This window comes from Vulpes lagopus, chromosome 13 (genome assembly GCF_018345385.1).
Source record: "Vulpes lagopus strain Blue_001 chromosome 13, ASM1834538v1, whole genome shotgun sequence".
Lineage (NCBI taxonomy): Eukaryota > Metazoa > Chordata > Mammalia > Carnivora > Canidae > Vulpes > Vulpes lagopus.
The window spans coordinates 12,750,978-12,770,623 of NC_054836.1; the positions used below are offsets into that span (position 1 = coordinate 12,750,978).

General features: G+C 38.2%; 1 protein-coding gene across 1 annotated transcript in view; it reads left to right on the forward strand.

The window, feature by feature from the left end:
- GRM3 (glutamate metabotropic receptor 3) overlaps nucleotides 1-19,646 on the forward strand; it is a 207,147-nt gene that overhangs the window by 171,302 nt on the left and 16,199 nt on the right. The window contains exon 4 of the mRNA XM_041727323.1: nucleotides 9,150-10,216. Within this exon, the coding sequence (XP_041583257.1) occupies nucleotides 9,150-10,216 (1,067 nt within the window). The remainder of the gene's footprint in view (nucleotides 1-9,149; nucleotides 10,217-19,646) is intronic.

The window sequence follows — 19,646 nt, forward strand, 5'->3', positions numbered from 1 at the left end:
TCAGGGAGAAGGAATAGGAATGAGAAGACTGGTAATGCTCTATTTCTTAAGAGTGTGATATTACTTATATATATGTTCACATTGCCATGATTCACTTATTTTTGCAGTTTTTCTCTATATACAGTTCAATTAAAAGTTTTAGAAAGTCTAAAAAGTTTTAGAAAGTCACATGGTTGGTGAGAAAAGCAGCAGATCATGTATCAGGAAGGCAGGAGTGGATGGAAGGGGACTAGAAAACAATGGGGTAACAGCACTAGCTCACATTTAAGAGGATCCCAAACCAAAGATTCAGTGACCACTGTGAGATTTCCAGCTGAAATAAACCAAATAAGCAAAGGCCAACACTGAGCCTGATCTCTGAATTGGGAGAGAAAGGGATTCAAATCTCACTGATTTTCATTCATTATGACTTCACTCCCCACTCTTTGTTCTTAGTGTAAGAGTAGATTGGTCTTTGCTGAGCTGTCTTAAGGGCTGAAAACTTCAGCAATAATACGTAGAACAGAGGTAGGGAAACAAGGCTAAAATGTAATAAAGCATTAGAAGCATTAGCCATACTAACTTTTCAGGAGAACGTAAGAGTCCTTTACAAAAGTCCTAATACCCACCACCAAAAAAAAAACAAAAACAAAAACGATGCTCTTTCAGTAGTTTTTCTTGAACACTCACTTTCACTGTGCACTGTGTACTATAAGTACTTACTAAGTACTTTTCAATATGTGACACGGACCACCTTAGACATCTAGGTGGTGCTTTGCCCCAGCAGCAAGGTTCTGTTGATAAATAATCATGAGAAATGCATCTGCAATTTTGTTCCTAATTGCTAGGCAAATTCATTACTGAGAGCCCCTTGGATTCCCTCTTAGGCCTCGCTATCTTCCTGCTGCATGATGTTTGTAAACGATTGTTTGCTCTTAGCCAAAGAATTTTTATTTCATTACTTCTTGACCTCCAACAAGGTCTTTCAAGAGAGATGCCATTTTCTGCCTTCTCATTTATGTGTTTATTCCAGTTCATCAAGTTAGTTCACCGAAACCTCAGTGATTGCCTGGCTGTAAAATGTAAGATTGGAGCCATGCTGCTGTTAGTAGCTCTTGTAATCTCTGTTAGTATTTATGAATGTGAACGCAGGCCGTGGCAGTACATTACTGGAAGCCTGTTAGAGCCACATTATTATCTTACCTTAATTGGCCTTCTGTCTGAGAGAAAAAAATAAAGAACGGATTTAATTGTCTCCCGCCATTGACCTATGATATTTTTAAGGCATGGGCTTGCCTCCTCTCTACCAAATGGGCCTTAGGAGAGCTGGTCACCTTGGCACTAAGCTTCTCAAATAAATCCATTAAAAACTGGGGTCAGAACTAATTGGATCATAACTGAACTGAGAAGACATTCTCCAGACTTCAGGCCACGTCAGGCTCCTTCTGAAAAGTTGGGAACTGATTTTGAGGATTGAGATAGTGAAAGGACTTGAAATTAGACTTTGGAAGTTATAAATCTTTCTGAAAAAGGATCCTGCCATCCTTCTAGCTCTTTTTCCCTCCTCTCATTTGGGTTCTTTCATGCTATTGCAACAACGAACGGATTTCTAATGATGTTTGCTCCCTTGGTGAGATTCAACTCTAGAAATAGAAAACTCCCGAGAGTCTCCTCACTCCAAAGAACCGTACAACTGATCTCCATGATTCTGGTTCGCTGGATTTTATTTCCCAGGTGAGCCATTTGACTTAGAGGCAACTATGAATGTGTCGCGAAGGCAATGAGATCAATACCCTAGAGCCTCCAGCTGCTCAGTCATTGAAGTGACTCCAGCCGCACCTGTGAAAGAGCCTGCTTTTCCTACCTGCCCACACACTCACTACCCAGGCCAGTCATGTTCAGAATAACCTCAGAAACAGAATTATTCTCTCTGGTGGAATATCTGACAGACATGGTTCTTTTTCTTCTACATTTCCCTTTCAGTCTTTGTCACTGGCGTATAGACACTACAACCCTTTATTCCAAACTAACGCTCAGGACACTTCCACTGACAGTGGCTCTTTGTTTAGAATTCATAATACCTTTATTTGAAGGACTTTCATGTATTTTATGTATTCAAGTGATTTAGACACTAGACCATACTTTGCTACCTGTTTACCAAAACAAATGTAGTGAAAGGTAAACTGGTATTAAAAACAAAAATTCACCAAAAGTACTATTTGTTCACCATCCTCTTATCAAGCGCTTGTTACAATATTTACAGAATATCATTTCCATAAGTTATTTTGCAAGCTGTTGTACCTGACCTTGCTCCATTATTCTTCATGCTTTCTTAACTTTATAGTTTATTTTATCAAAAAAATGTACATAATTCTTACATGAATTCAACTAGCTTATGAGAAAGAATAATTCTTGCTTCTCTCTTTTTCCAGCCATATCCATTCTCCATAGTCATTCGCTTTGACTCTTGTGATAATGTCCTCCATCTATTTTCTCTTTCTCTTTCTGGAACTCTCGTTGATTGACTGTTGAAATCCCACAGAGTATTCTCTAGCTTTCCTGTTTTTCTGCTTTCCTTCTCAGCATTTTTGTCAAACTTTGAGTTTTCTCAGATATATCTTTCCATCCTTATATTGAATTTCTAGTTCCGCTATTTCTTTTCCAGAATCTCATGCCTGTTCTCTGATGGTTCCTTTTTAAGAATATACTACACCTAACTCATGGATGCAGTGCCTTCTCTTGTCTCTCCAAGCATGTTAGTACTTTATAGCATTTGCCTCTTGCTACTTGTGCTGTCTCTATGTACTCCCACGGTTTCTTTTTTCTGACTGTCTCAGTCTCTCTCAGGTTAGAAGTTTACTCAAATGTAAAACTGATTGTTGACTTATGTTTTCCTTTTTCTATTATATTTTGGATATGTAACACATTCACATGCCTCAAAATGCAAAAAGTATATGAAAGAATTGAATAAAAATTTCCGTCCCATCTTTGTCATGCATTTGCACTTTTCCAATTTCTTGCCCATTGGTAACCACTTTCTTAAGTATCCTTCTGATGTTCCTCTATGCACATAGTTTAAAAAAAAGAATAAAATCTTCTATTTTCCATCTAAATAAAAGCATATTAAATGTCATCATTTATGTGTGCAGCTTTTTTAAATCTAATGTTGTCATTTAAAAATTTTTTATATTTCCATAACATGTGGCACACAGAATGATTCCTTGTTTCTTTTCATAGCTATATAGTATTTGATTTTAAATTATTGATAATTTCCAATATTCTTCTGTTGTAAACAACTCTGAAATAAACACATTGTGAAAACATCATCTGACACATATGCAGGTATGTCTGTAGGATACATTCCAGAAATTGGAGATGATGAGTCAGAAGTTACATGCATTCATAATTTTGAAAATCTATGTCAAGTTTCCCTCCATTGGAGGGACACCAATTTACCTACTCACCAGCAGTGTAGTGAGGCTTCTCTAGAGCCTCTGTAATAGAATACGTGTACAAATGCAAAATATTATTAATGTGTGTATTAGTTTTTACTGCCTTTGGAACAAATGATCACAAATATAGTCACTTAAAGCAACATAAATTTATTATCTAACAGTTCTTGAGGTTAGATCCAAAATGGATCTCAGGTGAGTTGCACCTTCACATATTTTGTTAAATATACGAAGTTTTTTAAATGGATGCCCTTTAAATGCAGTGTTTTTTTTTCCTGATTCTAATTTGTATATATAAGTTATTTATATATTCTAATATGTCTTAGCAAATCTAATAAGTCATTACATAAACAGGAGCAGCTGACTATAACTAAATACTCAGTCCCTAAATGTGATAATCAGGAGAATAAATACTTGCAAAATTAGTCCCCTAGAATGACAAGATTAATTAATACACTTTATTTGTGTCTGGAATAGTATATTCTCACATTTTAATTTTTAAATATTTTTATTATGAAATGCTAAATCATACAAAGAATATACTTAGTTTAACTTATGAAGTACAACAATAAAATAATCATTCATGAGAAACACTTCATCTGGACAAGAAACAGAAGATTACAAATTGGTAACCACCTCTGTGCTCTTCCCAGGCCATCCTTCTCCATAGCTCATTCTCACTCAATATGTATTATCCTGAATCTCATTCTTACCATTCTTTCGCTTTTTCTTAAAAGTTTATCACTTCTGTATGCATCCCCAAATGGTAGGCTTAGTTTTGTTCATCTCAGAAGTTTATGAAAGTAGAATCATATAGTCTTCTCACACAGTGTTTCTAAAATACATCCATCTTCTTTCCCATAGCTGTTGTTAGTTTTATTTCACAACAATATTCACAATAGATATTGTGAATAATACACAAAATATTTTTGGGGGGCTGTTGGAAACTGAAGTTGTTTCTACTTGTGTTTTTCTTATACACAGTGCTAGTAACATTCATCTACATGTTTCTGGTATACATGTGCAAGAATTTCTCTAGGGCACATGTGTAAGAATGTGATTTCTGGGTAACAGATACACAAATATTTAATTTTACTACCAAATTCTGTGCTCCCAATGCTGTGTATGGGTTCGTTTTGCTCTGTATATTTTGAGGTAGAATGTGCCAACCTTTTATGGAATAAAAGTTTATGTGGTTTTGGGACGCCTGGGTGGTTCAGTAGTTGAGCATCTGCCTTTGGCTCAGGGCCTGATCCCTGGTCCGAGGATAAAGTCCCACATTGGCTCCCTATAAGGAGCCTGCTTCTCCCTCTGCCTATACCTCTGCCTCTTTCTATGTGCCTCTCATGAATAAATAAATTTAAAAAGTTAAAAAAAAAGTTTATGTGGCTTTGATGGAATGTGTCATATAGTAAATATTTGGGGGCCATACAATCTCTAGTGAAATAACTCATCTCTGCTGGTGTAGTGGGAAAGCAGCCATAGATAATATGTTAAAAAACGAGCATGGTTATGTTCTAATAAAACTTTATTTACAAAATAGGTAAGCAGCAGAATTTAGCCCATGGGCTACAGTTTGCCAGCTCCTGCTCTATAAACAACTTCAGAATAGCTATTTTATTTTTTCATAATTTTAATAGTAAGTATATTTGTAAAAAAGAGACCAATAAAACAAATATGACAAAATATTAATTACTAGTTAATTCTAGGTCATCCCAGGACTGTGGTATCCATCAACCTTTTCTTTTACCATTTCTATAGGTTTGAAATTTTTCAAAATAAAAAGGTAGGGAGGAAAAACCTGATGAAAGTCTAAATATATTCTGCCCCTCTGCTTTAAAATAGCCTCATGAAAAATAATCAGCAACATTCTGTAAAAGCAGGAGCTGAAGTCCTTATTTACAATCTTTTAAAAATGTATTAATAGTCAACATTTTCCAACAATTAAGAAAAAACATGGGAATTGAAACATTATTACTATAGTCTCAGGAGTAGTCACTATCAGAATTCTTATGTTAACATCAAACTCAGTTTCTTTATGCTTAACAAATCATTAAAAATTTTAGAGACTCCTTTCATGTATCACAAATAAGTGAAATCTTGAATAGTTTAACACATTTTATATCAAATGCAAGAATCTCAGATGTGTTATTAATTCTGTTAACATCACCTCAGCAAACAGTCTCCCCCAATATGCAGTTGAGATATTAGATCATTTCCAGAAAAGATTTGTAAAAGGAATGTTTTTTTATCTCTAGTGTTTATACTATTAGCTCACAGGCCGGTAGTCTTATCAGTAACCCTTTCCAGCTCAGAATACACAGGCAATCATTTTTATCATCTATCGAATATATTAGTTTTAAGAAACTTAAAAATATTTGTGAAAATGATGAATTTAAATTAAGAATGTAAAACATATTCCTTTTACAAATCTTTTCCAGAATAGTCTAACTTCAACTGACTATTGGTGGAGATTCATTGCATAGTTAAGAGTAAACAACTGAATAACACATCTGAGGTTGTTAAACTTGATGTGAAATATGTTAAAATATTCAACATTTCACTTATTTGTGAAGTCACATGATACATAATAGGTATTCTCTATTATGCTATAGAAAGTAGTAACATGTGAAAGGAATCCCTAAAAATTTAGTGGATTTTTATAAGCACAGACTACACAGGGTTAGTTTTATGTAATATAAGAATTCTGATACTGATTCCTACTCCTAAAAATACGGTAATAAGTGTTTCAACTCCTATTTTCACTTGTCCCAACAGATATTAAAGCATAGTCTAAAGCTATATCAATGGAAAAAGATTGTACCACTGTGGAAAGAGATCAAGAGAAAAAACAAATAACATAGAGTTAATTATAATACAGTTTTATATCTGGCAAGTGCTAAAACCAAGTGGAAAAATGATCATTTTAATAATTTTTATTTATAATATGCAGATTGAAAAACAAAATCAGAAAGGTTAATTTGGCTAAAGACATACAACTATTAAAAGACAGAGATGAGAATCACATATAAACCATCTGTCCCAAACTGTGCCCTCATTACTGCCTCACTATGAGCACAAAGCCATTCCACAACTAGAATACAGCCACACACAGACATTTGTGATGGGGTTGTGGAATGTGGCAGAAAGCTAGACAAAGATTAGTAAAGTTGAAATGCAAAAAAAAAAAACAAAAACAAAAAACCTAAAACCTAAAACCAAGCAAACAAAACCCCCACCAAAAACCAAAACAGTTGAATTGCAAGTGAGATAATAAAATCATTGAGAAATAAATCATAAGTGAGGACTAAATTTGACATATTGGACTACACTTGCTAACAGATCTCATATGTTGTCTGAAACATGATTGTAAACCACCCAACCCAGGCCTCCAGGGGCACCCAAGAGTCTAAAGCAGGAGAGGGCTACTTGGTAAGTTGTGAAGTTTTCTTTCACAAGGATCCAAGCAACTCAGTGAGGGACTCTTCTCTGTCATAAAGCATCTTGTTTGTTTTCCCACTGGCTGGAACAACATGAGCCCCAGAGAAGGTGGAAGGGAGTTCAGGGAGAAGGCAGCAAAGATAGAAAATACCTGCAGGGTAAGAATACATGCCCTCTAATTCCATTTTCTCATTCTGCAGCAGGGTTGTAGCTGGGCACATTAGTTAAGCTACATTTCTTGGCCCCTCTTGACATTGGGTGTGGCCCTGGAACTAATTTCTACTGAACGAGACGTGAATGGAAACATGTGACACTTCCAGACTTACCCTTCTAGGAAGCAGGTACACCTTCACATTCTCTCTTTCCACTGGATGGATATGGATGAGGAGACCCTATAAATTGGCACAGCCTCAAGACAGAAGGAACTTGGGTTCCCAAAGCCCCATGTGGAAGACAGACACCACCAACCCAGACCTTAGATGGCCTCATGAAGGAGAAGGAAACTTGCATTGTGTTTGAGCCATTGAACAATTTTGGGTCTGTTTATCAACACAGACTTGTAGAGTCTGTGTATGCATCAGTAGATATTAGCAACATTCTTCTTCTACATCCAATGAAAGCATAAAGATTGACAGTGTGAAATAGTAAGCACACAGTAGACTGAAGCAAGTAGCATAAAAATGGGTGATCAAAGTGGCAGCAGACATTGGCAAGAGAAACAAACAGCTGGAAGAGAGGAAACACAGATGCTTGGAGAGCTGCTGCTCTTGAATCTTCACAGCAAACTGTGAGACAGAGATAGGGTTCCTGACACTGTACAGTCAGAAACAAACTTTAATTCATTGTCACATAACTTCTATATACTGTTGGTGCCTTCAAGATAACCAGGTCACATGTGTTTGTTTATGTGAATAGAAGCATGCTATAGAAAGCATGAATATACCCCAAGACATGAAAAGATTAGGGTTAAAGGATTATAAGTGGGCTTCCATTTTTTCCCTTCTGAATCATCTGAACTGGTTAAAGGCATAACATATGCTGCCACTGTGGAAAACATTATGGAAGTTCCTCAAAAATTACAAATAGATACACTATATGATCCACTAATTCCACTACTTGGATATTTACCCAGAGAAACAAAATCACTAACTCAAAAAGACATATGAACTCCTATGTTTACTGCAGAATTATTTATAGTAGTCTATATATGGAAGCAACCCAAGTGTCCACTGACAGATGAATGGATAAGGAAGATGTGCTATAGACATATACAATAGAATATACTCAGCTGTAAAAAAAGAAATGAGATTTTGCCATTTGCAACAACATGGATGGACCTCAGAAGTATTATGCTAAGTGAAATAAGTCAGAAAGAGAAAGACAAATACCATATGATTTCACTTATATATGGAATCTAAAAAACCAAAACAAATAAAAACAAAAGCCAAACTCTTTTAAATAGAGAACAAGAGAACAAAAAATAGAGAACAGAGAACAAAATGGTGGTTGCAGAGAGGTGGTGAGTGAGGGGATGGGGATTAAAGGTACAGAATGGGATTAAGAAGTACAGACTTCCATTATAAAATGGCTAGTTCATGGAGATGTAAAGTATGGCATAGGGAATACAGTCAATAATATTGCAATAACATATGGTGACAGATGATGACTATACTTATTGTGGTGGACACTGAGTAATGTATAAAATTGCTGAATCATGTTGCACACCTGATATTAATAAAACATATGTCAATTATACTTCAGTTTTAAAAATGGTTTAAAAAAGAAGCATACCACATATATGAAATGAAAATTTTTTTCATTTTGAAAGAAAATTTTTTCCTATTTTATATTTTCATGAAAACATTTAACATTTTGGTATCTATACACCATGAATGTGTAATAAGGATGAGACACAAAGTTTTGCCCAATTCCTATTGTGAAATCTTTAAGGGAATGAATACTTACCACAGAGAATATGACTACACGTCTGCCAGTTCCCGTGTTACATACTAAGCTTCATTGAAGGCAGGCGCTGTATTGTGCTAGCACTTGGCACACAGGAGGTACTCAGAAATGTTAAGTGAATGAATTGATAAATACATGTGTACTCTAGTAGCTTTTAATATGTATACTCAGTGGTAGTAAGTTCTCTCAGCCTTGGAATCCCTGTTTTCTGTTTTTTTCAGTTTTGCTAAGAGTATGACATAAAGTAATTGATCACACCTAAAATACCTAAACAGTATTCTTTTTTTTTCCCTTTCACTTTACATGTCACAGCTCCATTCAACCCAAATAAAGGTGCTGATAGCATTGTCAAGTTTGACACTTTTGGAGATGGAATGGGACGATACAACGTGTTCAATTTCCAGTATGTGGGTGGCAAGTACTCCTACCTGAAGGTTGGTCACTGGGCAGAAACCTTATCACTGGATGTTGACTCCATCCACTGGTCCCGGAACTCAATCCCCACTTCCCAGTGCAGTGATCCCTGTGCCCCCAATGAAATGAAGAACATGCAACCAGGGGATGTCTGCTGCTGGATCTGTATCCCCTGTGAGCCCTACGAATACCTGGCTGATGAGTTTACCTGTATGGATTGCGGTCTTGGGCAATGGCCTACTGCAGACCTATCTGGCTGCTATAATCTTCCCGAGGACTACATCAAGTGGGAAGATGCCTGGGCCATTGGTCCAGTAACCATTGCCTGCCTGGGTTTTATGTGTACATGCATAGTTGTGACTGTTTTTATCAAGCACAACAACACACCCTTGGTCAAAGCATCAGGCCGGGAGCTCTGCTACATCTTATTGTTTGGAGTTGGTCTGTCCTATTGCATGACATTCTTCTTCATTGCGAAGCCATCACCAGTCATCTGTGCATTGCGCCGACTAGGGCTGGGTACCTCCTTTGCTGTCTGTTACTCAGCCCTGCTGACCAAGACAAACTGCATCGCCCGCATCTTTGATGGCGTAAAGAATGGCGCTCAGAGGCCAAAATTCATCAGCCCGAGTTCTCAGGTTTTCATCTGCCTGGGTCTGATACTGGTGCAAATTGTGGTGGTGTCTGTGTGGCTGATTCTGGAGGCTCCAGGCACCAGGCGGTACACCCTTCTGGAGAAGCGGGAAACAGTCATCTTAAAATGCAACGTCAGAGATTCCAGCATGTTGATCTCACTTACCTACGATGTGGTCCTGGTGATCTTATGCACTGTGTATGCCTTCAAAACTCGGAAGTGCCCGGAGAACTTCAACGAAGCCAAGTTCATTGGTTTTACCATGTACACCACATGCATCATCTGGCTGGCCTTCCTCCCTATATTTTATGTGACATCAAGTGATTACAGAGTAAGTCCTCCTTCCCTTATCCTACCAATACTTTGTTATGTAGGATTTAAAATAGATTTATTCCATCTCAGTTATTACATTGGTAATTATAAATGCCATGATGAACCACCATCTTATATATATGGAAATTAATTTGATATATTTTAAAGGCATTTAATTAGTGAGTACTATGTGCAAAGCATTGTGCTAGGCAGAGAAAGGAAAATAAACGTAAATGATACAGTCAATCAAGCAACTTATAATCTAGTAGGAGAAAAATGTAGCACATGCACTCACCTAAAACTTTTAATTAAATTTAGAAAGTGACTCACCAGAGGATAAGAATTAAACCACTAAGAATCTGGTGACAATACTTCAAATAAGATACAAGAGGACCTGTCTGGCACAGATTAATCTGTAAATTAAGAGACTTGCAACAGGGGATCCCTGGGTGGCTCAGCGGTTTAATGCCTGCCTTCGGCCTGGTGCGTGATCCTGGAGTCCCAGGATCGAGTCCCGCATCAGGCTCCCTGCATGGAGCCTCCCTCTCTCTCTCTCTCTCTCTCTCTCTCTCTCTCTCTCTGCCTCTCATGAATAAATAGAATCTTAAAAAAGAAAAAAGAGACTTGCAACAGTAAGCCAATTCCAGATCTAAACACTTTCACTCAAACTTCAAATAAGCATCATTGCTTCTCTAAAACGACTAAAACATAATGTTAATTTGTTCCACTTGTTCTATAATTTTAGTTCCTGTAGATATGTGCTGTAGAGATTATATATATATATATATCCTTGAACTAGTTAAAAATATTACTGTATATATCTAATCTAATTAAGTCATTATTCATAAAGTCTTTAGTAATGCATAGGTCAAATTTCTGGGCATCAATATAATTACCGTCGATTCTGAAAGAAACAGTTCATCACTCTATCATAATTTCTCAAATTGCTGAAGCCATCCATTAGTTACTTTTGTATTTGTATTTCTGATTTTAGTATCTTTCAAGGAATGAATATAAGAATTTTTTTCTCTCGAGGCCACTGGTTTTATTCTCCATATTTCTTAAGTTGTCATAAAGTTTTCCAGAGGCATCATGTTTCCTTCTTACACCATAATTTCACAAATAAAATGCTTCTGTAGGCTGTAACAATCCCCACATCTTCTGTTCACCAACAATTCCTATATTACTAAAATCTTGAATATTGCAGCTCAAAAAGAAGACAAAGCTATTTAAAATATGGCATCAAGAGACTAGCAAAACTCAGTGTTTTTCTTCTCTTTTAAATGATTTGCAACCATGTAACAAACTACAGATTAAACTAAAGGAAGAGCAAGGAAAATAAAGCGCTTAATTTCAGGGTCCTGGTAATGGTCAGGCATGCTACAACCACCTGTAAAAAATTTTTGGAAATGTGTCAGAGAAAATATCAGAACTAAATCCGCAAAATCAAAGGTCATTTTATAAGCCACAGGGAAGTTGGATCTGTGAGAGTGTGGGCATTAAAATGGACAGCTAGAGCGAACGTATTTTAATGCTGCCATCTCCATCCTGTCTCTATACATAGGCATCTGTTCCTATAGATCTGGAAGGATTCATTGTAAATTCTTAGGAAGCTTTTTCAGCAGACATGATTTAGGGTATGAGGACTGTGAACCAGTTACAATATTAATTATTTAACTCCAGATAGATGATTTGAAACTATTCATTCTCCAAAAAGCTTACTAAGAAAATAGAGTAGCAAATACTACTGAGAATAAACAAATATCATTATGAAATTTTAATTTTATTGAATGAATTAGTATTTGCTTCTAAAAGACAAAAAAAAGTTTTTTTCCTTTCACATGATAGCAATATAGGAAATCAACTGACTCAGGGGAATTACCAGAAGATATCAGAAGTTTCACCACATGGCATAAGGCAAACAGGGCAGAGGTTACAGAGTGTTTTCAGGTCCATGCTAATTAAGGTACCCAATCACACTCAAATCATTCAGGGCCTTACTCCTTGCAAATAATGCCAATCCCAAATTTGCAAAAGAAATGAGAAGGTAGAATGGAGCCTCCAACACATTGGTTTCCAAATTGACCTTGCATTGAATCAAGTAGGTAGCTTTGAAAAAAAAATATTGGTACCTGGAGCACAGCCCCAAGGATTCTCACTTAACTGGCCTGGGCTGTGTCCTGGACATCTTGATTTTTCAAAGCTCCCAGAGTGACTAATTTGCAGCCAAGACTGAAAACCACTGCTCTAATGAATCACATGCTCTTATTATTTCACAGATGTCTTTAGTTTGGCCTGCATTGTTTTAAATTCTTTGAATTATATGTCAAAATGAGAAAATTGAGGAATTTTACAGAAATATCCAGATTCTTAGTTTCTCTTAATAACGTAAAACATATGGATCCAAGTTCCTGCATGCAACATTGAGCCGGGCCTTTGTGTTTATGCCTCTAGACAGAGTGCACAACTTCCAATCCCTGAATGCTTATAATTGGCTCCTTTCACTTATGCATATGCATAACCCTATACACATTTGAATTTGAGGCCACTATTCTAGAAGTTCCAGAACAAGAGTAAGATTTAAAATTTCCCAGAGGGAGACCAGGTGGTTCAGAGAGAATGAGCAGCATTAGAAAAGCACCCAACCATTAAATGGCAGCTAGCAAGAATTTGGCCATCAAACAGTCAACAAGGTATATGACTCAGTACTTTGCCACCCATTGTGAATTTTAAATAAATATAAAGCACTATTCTAGTCTTCAAAAAGCTTACATCCCAGATGGGGAAAAAATTAACAAGCATGAAAGAATTCAAGATTAACACAGAAGAGCTTAAATTGGTGATACAAGCTCTTAAATAAATACCTACTGGTTTGAAAGAAGAGTTGGATCAGTAAGAATGGTCTTTCCAGGAATACTCCCTCAAGAGGGGGTATTTTACACTGTACTTTGGTGGTAAAGTGTAGTTACAGAGCTTAAAGGATTCTTGAGGCAAGACAGGAATGAACCAAGAACATGGTAATCCTGGTCTTACTCAAGTAGAAAGTGGATTGCAGGGAGGGGTCTAGTGAGAAACTAACAGGAATTGGCTACTTGGTCAGATTTTAACAAGTGGAGGAATTAATTTAAATAATGAGTTTAAATAATTTGTTTAAATAATGAGTAAGGGCTCTGAGGTCTTGCGATTTTTAAATTTTTATTTTCTTTTGGTTGGTTGTTGGGCTCAGGCAAGAAGTGACATGATGAAAAGTAGGAGGGAAGGAAAGGAACTAACTCTTAAAGATCAAGCCTCAACCTTATGCAAGATACTTTGCATATGTGAGTTAAGTTATACTCATTAGCACCCTGAAAGGCAAATGTTAGTATCCCTTGGAAAGACACGTAAACAAACTGGGAGGATAATTAACTTCCCAGGTAGCACAGTTAAGAAAGAGTAGGACAAGCTTTTCAGATGCAAATCCATGCCTTTCATATTACACCACAAACTTATCTACCCCTACTATGAGGATGGGTTTGAAAGAATGGAGCCAAGAACAAGCAACACTAATTGAAGCTATTATAAGCATCCAAGACCCAGCAAGCAAAAACTTGAGTGAGAATCCAAAAATTCAAAGATTTTTGAGAAATATTTAGGCTGCCTCTTTCTGTATCACAAGATAGTATAAGAATCAAACACTGAATCATCCGGGATCCAATCACAGTTTAAATGGTATAAATAAAAACTGGGTCATGTTTGGATGGAAAGTTATCCATAAAGGAATTAATAGTAATTACTGACTGTTGTGTTCATTCACGTCTTCTAAAAATATTTGAGCATTTATTTGGGCCTCGGAGATATAGCTATCAACACAGACACACCTCCCCTCTTTTATAATTTATAGACTACTGGGAGCAAGGAGAGAATAGAGATGGAGAGGAAATCATGAACAGATGAAAATGAAGGGTAATTTATGCAGCGGTTTAAATGCTGTGATGGAAGGAAAATGGGGTGATGCCACTGCAGTGCTTCTCAAACTTTAGTGTGCATACAGCTTACCTGGGTACCTTGCTAAAATAGAGATTATGATCTAGTAAGAAAAGAGGGGGCCCCAGATTCTGGGTTTCTGGTGATGAGATGCTGCTAGACAAAGCATTATACTCTGAGTATCAGGATGATGGATTTTATAGGGCATGGCACAGGTGAAGCACTTTACCCACAGTAGGCAGAGACTGGAGGTGATTGGAATTTGAATGAGGTTCAAATACTTACAAAGAAATTCCAAATTTTCCCAGGTTGACCATTTCAAAGACTTAAAAAAAAATACATCAAGCATCAAGTCTCAAATTCTTTCAAAACATGTCTGCCACCCCTACTGGTGTCTGCTTCATAATTCTCTGCTGAAGGATGGGAAGGAGCTAGCAATGGGACTTCTATGCACCAGTCAAAAGAAGCAAGTATGAACACCCCTAGGCAAAAAAAAAAAAAAAAGTCTTAGAAAAAGAAAGGTATATATATGGTTGTAGTTTAACGAGTAGATGGAGACTGATTTTATATGCAAGGTGGGCAGGGAAGCTAAATCACGTAGGACCATAGCAAAAAAAAAAAAAGATTTTGCTCTATAAGGAAAAGAAACCATTGAAAGATTTTAAGCAGAGAAGTTTAATGATCTCACATTCTAGGTGAAAAAAATCAAGTTGCTAAAGACATTGACTTAAAGGTAAAAGCAGAAGTGGAGAGACAGGTTAGGTGGCTGTGGTAGGTGTTCCAGTCACATGGGTAGAATATTAACAATGGAGATGGAACCTGAAAAACTGTCAAGGGTTTTTACCCATCTTGCAATATAACAGGTTAGACTGTCACAGTTTAAGGGACACTGGCTGAAGACACGAAATTCCTAATTCAGAGACAAAGGACTTTATTTTTTTTTTATTGAAGTTTAATTTGCCAACATAAAGTAGAACACCCAGTGCTCATCCCATCAAGTGCCCTCTTCAGTGCTAAAGGACGTTATTACTCATAGCCATTGCTGTAGCCAGAGTATCAGCATTCATGTAGGTGCCCCTAAGCCCCAGTTTTCACTAGGCAATGCAAAGTGGGCTAGCTGACCCTTGTATAAACAGTCCTTAACATAGGATCAGTATTTGCCTTAAAACTGATTATGTCCTACCACAGCCCTGTTATTGATTCTTTTCTTATTTAAAATCTTGGTAGTGTGTTCGTTGTAGGGTTTTTTTTTTAAGATTTATTTATTTATTTTAGAGAGAGAGAGAGAGAATGCGTGCGCACGACTGTGAGCAGGGAAAGGGACAGAATCTTAGGCAGACTCTCCACTGAGCATGGAGCCCGACACAGGGCTTGATCTCTGGATTCTGAGATCCTGACCTGAGCCACAATCAACAGGTGGATGCTTAACTGACTAAGCCACCCAGGCACCCCCATCATAGGTTTTTAGCATTCATTTTTATTTTTTAAAAAATATTGCAATAAATATTTCTCTTAATTACTGAGTTTTTGATGCCCCCTAAAATCTGAATCTCAAGCAAGTGCCTCACTTGCCTCCTCAAAGGTCCAGCCCTGCCTTCCCCCTAGTGGGTCTGGGGAGGATGGTGAGTGAGTTGGTTGTCTATAGCCAACAGAGCATAAAAATTTGAGGTTTTCCCTCCCTAAAGTTTCCCAGCTTATTGGGTCTGGTGTGCATGGGACTTCAATTACCCTTGATTATGGGGAGATTTTGGTCCTATCCATAAATACCTTTCTCCTTAAAGCAGCTAAAAATCAGGGTGGGAAATAAAGGAGGAATCGAGAAGCACGAAGCGAGAGTGTAACTCCACACTGGTTAAGTAAGGCACATTTGCTGTCAGTTTTAAGCATGCAGCAGCTACTCTTGGCTCAACTGAACAAAGGTCCAGTGTTTCTGAACTCCCCAAATCCTAAACTGGATGGCAAGATCATCATTACTGTCACTTCATTTCAACCTTGGAAATTCCCTGACTCAGACGCCAGAGCCAGATAGCTTTCTGCCTGGGTTTGTGCACTTAGGCTAACTCAGACTTGACTCGCACAGCAGTGATTTTTTTTAAAGGGATCCATCTTAATCCAGGGCATTTGCTGTCCCATCGTGATTACATCTCTTAGAGTCTTGCCTGGTTTTAACATAACGGCTAGGGAAGTGTTCTGGTGCTGCAGCCAACTGCAAGAATTTATCTAGATTTCTTTGTGTCACTTTCTAATTCTTGAGCGCAGCCCCTTTGTCAGCATTTGAAACCCAATCCAGTAGTCAGTAAGAAGTCAGTAAGATCCCAAATACTAGTCAGTGCTTCATCTATGGCTTTCCAGGGTATTTTTCTGTCTCAGAGAAATCCAAATCCTGCAGACAACCAAAGCTCCTTTTTTGTTGCCAGGTTCTACTGCAAAAGACTGAGAGACCTTTGTCATCTTGGAATGGCCTGGGATTTAGCATGAGAGACTACAGTGAGGGATGAACCTTAGCAGGGCCCATCTGTTGCTGTACTTCTTTAGCAAGGGTTTGTGCACCCAGCCTCCTCACCTCTCAAGAGAATCAGCCAAAACGCAGATGATTCACCTGGTGTCTGCCTTCTCTGAGGGTCCCACCTTTCATGCTCGAATAGGTGCATGTCTCTGCAAGTTTGATGTGATGGGGAGTCCAACTCTGCCCACTCAGGCCCTGAATCAGATTAGGGAGGAACTCTACCCCACCCCCATAGAGGAGAGTTAGCAATAATTATAGCACGGGTCCAGTAGCTCTATCTGAACCCACTTCTGGTTACTCGGCCCTTAGCCCCTCTGCAGATCCGCCTCATTCATTAATAGGGAATAATGTGCAGCACTATTTATTGTCTGGTTGGCCACAGAATTTGGTCAACATGTTTGCTACCAATTCCCATGGACTTCTCTCAAATTTTGTTATTCAGCCCATAAGGAAGGCCCTTATACTTCCTCTTTGGAAAGCCATTCTGATCTCATTGTCAAAACTGTCAAAGACTGTAGCATCTGAGGTTTGACCCTACTTATAAGGTAACATGTTAGTTTATCACAGTTTTGTTGATGCTGACAAAAAAAAACCCAAAAAACAAAAAAACAAAAAATGTATAACTCAAAGCAGTAGCGGCAGCCAGAGGGTCAGCATTGGCTCTCATTCCCTGAGCTCCACTTCTCATGGGCTATGCAAAGTGGGCCACGTGGCATTAGGGCAGGCACTGTGAGATTAGGGAATCTGAACCTTTCATAATGGGTAATATGCTGGCTCTTTGCTCCACAAATAGGCACCATCTTTGTCTTCTAAGTCTCTTTGTTATACACATATCCCTGAAAAGAAAGAACAAAACAAAGCCAGTCAGGGCTTGTGCTTGTTAGAAGCACAAGACACCATAGAGAATTATCTTCCCAAAGAACAAACAGAACTTACTATTGGACTGGATGTGAGAGTGTAAGAGAAAAGGCAAAATCAAGGATGATTCCCAAATTTGGGGCTTGCACAAGTGGGTGGGATTTGATGTCACTTACTCAAGTGGTAACACCTGGGGAAAGGGATCAGTTTTGCTCACATATTAATCCCTACTTGGATTGTCTACACAATACAATAGGCCACAATAGCAATTGAATCTATGTCTAGAAGCCCTGAAGACAGGTTGGAACTAGCAATAAATATCAGAACAACATCAACATAGGAAGTACTTAAGCCATGGAACTCGATGAGACGGTGAAGAAAAGAGAATCCAGACTGAGGTCTGGGACACTCCAACAATTTAAAGTTCAGGGAGAAGCCAAAAAGCCAACAAAGAAAACTAAGACAAGGAAATTTCAGTGAAGGAAGGATGGCTAGGAAGCCAAAAAGAAGGAAATCATTAACCATATCAAATGTTGCTAGGAGTCTGAGAAACATGATAGCAGAGCAGCATGGACTAATAGCGTACAAAGAGCCAGAACAAAGAATTATAGATAAATACAGACTTATTAAAGTGGTGTAAATTATTAAAGGAACTGGACAGTTGAATTTATAAAGCTAATACTTGGGCTCTGTAAAAAAACTTAAAGGTGTCAAATCAAAACAAATATAGTAAATAATATGCTGCATAAAGTATGGCCAAAATGCATCTTTAGTTCTGCCATCCATTGCCCCTTTAGTATTTGGTGAGAGTAATAATCCCCCACCCCTGGATGAAAATCCCAGGGGCACATTCAAATCCTGAGTGTTCACCATATGTGGGGCCTCATTCTGGTGCCGGGGACAGAGCAAGGAACGAAAATGCTCACAATTTTGGTCAGCCCATGAGTGTATATACTCTTAGGGAATATAGTCCTACACCAATTTTCAATGGAAAATAGTCTCTATTAGGAAACTAAAATGCCTAGTTCTGTGTAAATATCAAAACCATACCTTGACTTAACATCAATTCTCATTTTCTCCCAAAGTCTGGCCTACCTCTGGCTGAGGTCTGCAGTGCTTGACCTTTTTTTTTTTTTTTTGTATATTTTTTATTGGGGTTCGATTTGCCAACATATAGCATAACACCCAATGCTCATCCCGCCAAGTGCCCCCCTGAGTGCCCGTCACCCATTCGCCCCAACCCCTGCCCACCTCCCCTTCCACCACCCCTTGTTAGTTTCCCAGACTAGGAGTCTCTCATGTTCTGTCACCCTCACTGATATTTTCAGTCATTTTCTCTCCTTTCCCCTTTATTCCCTCTCACTATTTTTTATATTCCCCAAATGAATGGGACCATATAACGTTTGTCCTTTTCCAATTGACTTACTTCACTCAAGTGCTTGACTTTTGTTTTCTCCTTGTTCAGACTTCCCAGTCCACCAGTTGTTTTCCTCTCAGCCCTGGTTAAAAAGTAATAAGGAAGAAGCAGGACAGTTCTTATGTAACTGGATGGTTGTAGGATATCCGCAGCATTTCTTGAACACATATCCTTAGTATCCCTGGGTGGTGATTAAAGTTGTTTTCCTGCAATCTTCAGACATTTCCAGCTGCTGTTTTTTCTCCTGCTGGTTCTTGAGTGAGTTGGCTGGCAAATCATCTTCTGAGTTGCCCCTTGTGGCTCCATGCTCAGTCCCAGGGCACCCAGCTCTACCCTGCCACTGGCCTCTTTCTAGGAAAGACTCCAAGTTCCTCTCCATAGGCCCAAGACCACCCATGACGGCTCTTTGTACTGTGGTCCACCGTGTCCATGCATGGTACTCGCACATCCTTTGCTTTGACAAATTCTTAAAGGACTGTCTCAGTACAGTAGCAAGCTCTGCCATGAAAATAATTAGATTTTCTCACCTAGATTTCCAAGACAGGAATCAGGCTCCAAGCCAGAGCATCCTCCTTGTGCAGGAAAACCTCAAACATTCTGTGAATGGACACAGTGAAGCACTCCTTTTTAAGGCTTAAGTGAGGAGATAAGCAGAATGTTCCTTCAGAGAGCAAGGATCTAAAACTCACAAACACAGCTTTTTCC